Source organism: Octopus bimaculoides, chromosome 21, assembly GCF_001194135.2.
Source record: "Octopus bimaculoides isolate UCB-OBI-ISO-001 chromosome 21, ASM119413v2, whole genome shotgun sequence".
Classification (NCBI taxonomy): Eukaryota; Metazoa; Mollusca; class Cephalopoda; order Octopoda; family Octopodidae; genus Octopus; species Octopus bimaculoides.
The window spans coordinates 5,866,338-5,871,530 of NC_069001.1; the positions used below are offsets into that span (position 1 = coordinate 5,866,338).

Below are 5,193 nucleotides of genomic sequence, written 5' to 3' on the forward strand. Positions count from 1 at the left end.
ACACACACACACACACACACACACACACACACACACACATAAGTCCTGTTTTTAATGTTCCTCTGTCTCTTCGTTTTTTGTGTTTTTGCTTCTTTTTCTCGCTTTCATTTCACCATCATTTTTCTGCGTAATAACAGATTTCTCTGGAGGTAATTTAAACCTGAGAGATTAGCAACTCCATAAAGATCTTCCTATGATTTCTTTCGAAACACTGACCAATCAGCAGCCACCTGTACTTGTGTGCGGCTTGGTAGCAATAAATACTATTGTCTGTTTCACAAAAGTTACACAATGTTGAAAGTTTCCACTTCGGTTTACCGAAACACGTGTCATTTCCTATAACCAGTCTGCATTTAAACACACACTTTTCATGTAATTTTTCTGGCTTATTTAAACTAAGTTCTATATTTTATGAGATTATTGACCAACGCCGCAACGCTGAGTTTCTTAACTTACTGTTTAATATTCGTTGAATGCTTTGAATAGATTTTTGAAGATGTAGACCAGTGAGACGAAATCAGATGTTACGTTCGACATGTCTACTAAAATACATATTATATAAGTGTGTGAATATATATATATATCTAGTGAGAGAGAGAGAGAGAGAGAGAGAGAGAGAGAGAGAGAGAGAGAAACAGACAGACAGACAGTTAGACATATAGAGAGATAGATAGAGAGATAGAGAGATAGAAATGCATATATAAATATGCATATGTGTGTTTATGTGTGTGTAAAAATGTATGTATGTATGTATGTGTATACATCTATCTATATGTGTACAGAGAGATCAAGAGAGGAGAGAGAGAAAGACGGATAGAGATACAAATGGAAAGAGATGAGAGAACGATGGAAGGGTAGACGAAAACTTTCCATTCACAGTAGTTAAAAAGATACATGAACATCACAACATCCCAATTTTCTATAAATGCATATGTGAATATGCCTCGTCTGCCGTTGGGTGGCATGAACTCTACCGTTGCTGGACGACGGATGGCGGTTCTGCGATTCTTGCTGGACAAGCCCGCTGATGATATGTTTATAGCCATCAAATGTTGATCCTGTACATTAACTCCCACCCGACATCAGATCGACACTCCCTGTATGTGTGTATGTCGTGGTATATCTTCTTTCTACCCTTCTGAAGAGATTTTGGCCTAATATAATGATTTTAATAATTACTATTTAATCTATCAGGCTTAATTGAACCTATTGTTTTATGAATATTATTGTTTACAACAAATATTAGGTATTAAACCAGTAATTCATTGGATGATACCATCCCTTAATGAGGCTATATATATATAATTTCCTTATTTAAAGAAATTATTTATCCACCAATGCGGTATTGAGCACTCATTTCATCGTTCTACAATTATGTATATATATATATGTGTGTGTGTGCTACAATTACGTATGTATATATGTGTGTGTGTGTGTGTGTTTTGAGTTTGTACTTGTCCCCTATCACCGGTTGACAACCGGTGTTGTCTTATTTTCCTCCCCGTAAAGCAGTGGCTTGGTAAAAAGACACCGATAGAATAAGTACCAGACTTTAAAAAAAAAGGGGGTACGGGGGTCGATTTCTTCGGTTAAATTCTTCAAGGCAGTGCCCCAGCATGGCCGCAGTCTAATGATTGAAACAACTAAGAGACAAAAGATAACAGGCAAAAAATAAATAAATAATCAAATAAAAAAATGAACAAATAGAATTTAGTTGTGTTACCTGATCTTTGTTTGGTTCTACACCGATAGGGGGAGTTGGTAGTGCTGTTTGAATGCGAGTAACGGAGAAGCCAGTGGGTCTTTGGACTAGTTCATTGGTGGGCAGTCTGGTGGAGACAACAATTTCGCCATTTGATGCAATCTTTGTTGTAACAGCAGCAGTAGTAGTAGTAGTTGTTGTTGTTGTTGCTGTTGATGCTGTTGTAGTTGTTGTAGTGACACCAACATCAACGGTGGTAAACACGGCTTCCTTAGCAGAGTCGTTGATATCAAGAATGGTTGCACTAACAGAACTAAGATCAAGGGAGTTAACTCTGCTGTTACTAGTGGCGTTGGGGTTGCTCTTGTTGTTGTTGTTGTTGTTAGTATCTGTACTAGTATCCATAGTAGAATTTGTATTACTGGTACTAGTAGTTGCTGCAGTAGATTCAACGACTTTTGTGTTTGCGAATGCTTTGGACTGGTTTTGTTGCGTTCCTGTGACGGAATCACTTTCCTCTGGCTCCGTTGTCGAAGAATCGATATCAGAATTGGTTACGCCTGTTGGAACATCCAGCGTTCTGCCTCCAGTCTGTGATTCTGTCAAAGTTTGTGTTGTCACGGTAGCGGAATCGTTAACCTCAGTATCCTCAGTCACAACGACTCTTTGAGGGGTCGAGATTTGGCCCTTAATCGCAACAACCAGAAAACCTAAAATTTACCGAAACAGATGTTTAATTATGCGAAAGAACACAAATGCTATAAAAAAATAATAAGGGACATGGGCAAGAAACTGATAAGAATAACAACTGTTTCAAATTTTGGCTCAAACCCATCAATTTGAGGGGAGGGGAACATGTCGATTCCATCGAGCTCAAGACTTGGCTGGTATTTTATTTCATCGACGTTCAAAGGATGAAGGATAAAGTCGATCTCGACGCATTTGAATTCAGAAGGTAAGGAGTCGGACGAAACGCCGTTTAGCATTTTGTCCAATACGCTAACGATTCTGCCACCTCCACTTTCTTATAATTCTTTCTCATTTTGGCCCAGGAGGTTAACAATTTTGTCATCAGAAGTTGATTACATGGATCCCAGTATCCAACTGGTATTTATTATATCGACTTCGTAAAGATGAATGAGAAGAAAAGAGTCGGAAGAAATGCGGATAAGCATTTTGTCCGGTGCACTAACGGTTTGTCAGTTCACTGGCCAAATAATAGTAACAGATTTTTGGCACAGAGCCACTAGTTTTTCGGAGAAGGCGCAAATCATTTACACCGACCCCAGTCCTTGACTGCTACATATTTTGAAGACCTCAAAAGAATGCGTGTATGTGTGTGTGTGTGTGTGTGTGTGTGGAAATGTATGTGTATTTTTTTCGTTTTGAAAATAGTTATGACTACAAATTGGGTGTCTATATATGTATGTATGATACGTAAAATCTTAGTAATAGCTTAATGCTAGGTAAAATTGACTTCAGCGTAATTTGAACTCAGGGCGTAAGGTCGGAAGTAATGCCGCTGGGCATTTTGTACGACGTGCTGACGGCTTTGCACGATTCCACCAGTCCACCGCCCTAATAAGTGTTCCTAACAATGACGCAACGCCTGAAATTCTGGGGGAGGAGGGTAGTTGATTAGACTCACCCCAGCACACAGTTAGTACTTTATGTTAGTCCATTAAATTGAGTCCATGGTCCCGAATGAAAAACAAAAGCTTAGTTGTCCCTGGTGAGATTTGTACGTACCGTGTAAATGATTGTAATTAAATATACATCAAGACATTTTAAAGACATTCTGTTGAGTTAGACAATTCCGCCGGTAGACGATTAATACATATTTAATTGGCTCTAGAAGGTGGTGTCGTGGGGTGGGGGTGGGGTAATGGAATTAGGTGCACTGACAAGAAGAGGGGAGAAGGAGAAGGGGGAGCAGAAGAAGAAGAAGAAGAAGAAGAAGAAGAAGAAGAAGAAGAAGAAGAAGAAGAAGAAGAAGAAGAAGAAGATAGTATTGGGGTATAAGTAGAAATATATTAGGAAGTCTAAGTAGGTTTATGTCAGAGCGTATGCATATGTATATACATAGAGGTACATATTCCTGTGTATATGTGAGTCGGCGGGTGGGTATCTATGTAGGTATGTATGTGTAGTTATTTACCGGTCTCTGCATTTATGCACGTTCTTCTATATAGTTGCTTGCGCTCGCTCGCTCGCGCGCGTGCGTGTGTGTACGACTGCATGTGGCTGTGTTGTTGCTAGATAGATTTTGCGATGGTATGTAGCCATTCTGGTAGCTGGCATAGAGCGGGCGTATCGGTTTACAGGTCAAGCTATCTCCAATATTCTTTAATTTGATTTCATATAATATAATTATAGTTTGAACTTAATTTTATTATGGACACTGGTCGATTTAAAAATATTCAAACATTTTACTTCAGATTATATTCGTACGGTATTTTATAGCTAAACACTAATGCATTTAGTATATCGATAAAAATACCATTTTCACGTTCTCTTCACAAATCTTTATTTATCGTTCAATTTTGTTTTTCTGCCATTACTCTTATCTCAAACTTTTTACTGTTCTTGTTCTTCTATCGTGTTCGCGCATCCATATACCTGTTGCTGGCACTCCTCAATTAAATGATGTCGTTGGAATGTGTCAAAATTATGATGATATTTGCTCGACAGCTGATGAAGGCTTGATCGTTTTTGCATTCGTTTCTCTGTCATTCTTTATCTCATTCTTCCCAGTTCTGTTGTCATACTTTTCTACCTATCTTCATTACATGTCACACAATTCTGTTTAGTTGGGATCCACAAGAGAGCAGTTTGACAAGTCTAGAATACTCGCCCTTCCTCAGCATACACCCGTTTTTGCTTCTTTCCAATTCATTGTTGAGTGTTGTATCGCTTCTTAACTCCTACATCCGCACGAGACTCAATGAACTTCATATATTTAGTTTTCATACCAAATCTAATCACTAATTGCTAACATCATCATCAACGACTGAAAAAGAATTAAGCTTGTAAACTGGTCATTAATAAACTAACTGTACACATCGATTTCATCAAGAACGGAATTCTTTATAATAGATGTGGAAGTCTTGTTCGTATAGACAAGCATGCAAAATGTATATGAATGTATATATACATGCATGTGTGTATATATATATATATATATATATATGTGTGTGTGTGTGTGTGTGCGTGTGTATCAATGTGTATGTATATATGTATGTACAATTGCATGCATAGAATATATATATATATATATCTACTTCTTCTTCTTCTTCTTATTATTATTATTATTATTGTTGTTGTTATTATAGTTATTATTATTGTTGTTGTTGTTGTTGTTGTTGCTGTTATTCTTATCATTATTTTTCTTGTTGTTGGTGTTATCTAAATGATAATATATATAACCCTTGCTAAATGTGTTGAGTACACACTCTCTTTCGTTTGTCCACTCATATATATATATATATATA

At 37.3% G+C, this 5,193-nt stretch overlaps 1 protein-coding gene across 1 annotated transcript in view; it reads right to left on the bottom strand.

The window, feature by feature from the left end:
- Positions 1-5,193, bottom strand: part of LOC128250450 (uncharacterized) — a 45,978-nt gene that overhangs the window by 32,906 nt on the left and 7,879 nt on the right. Inside the window, exon 2 of the mRNA XM_052975487.1 lies at positions 1,724-2,412. Coding sequence (XP_052831447.1) covers positions 1,724-2,412 — 689 coding nt within the window. The remainder of the gene's footprint in view (positions 1-1,723; positions 2,413-5,193) is intronic.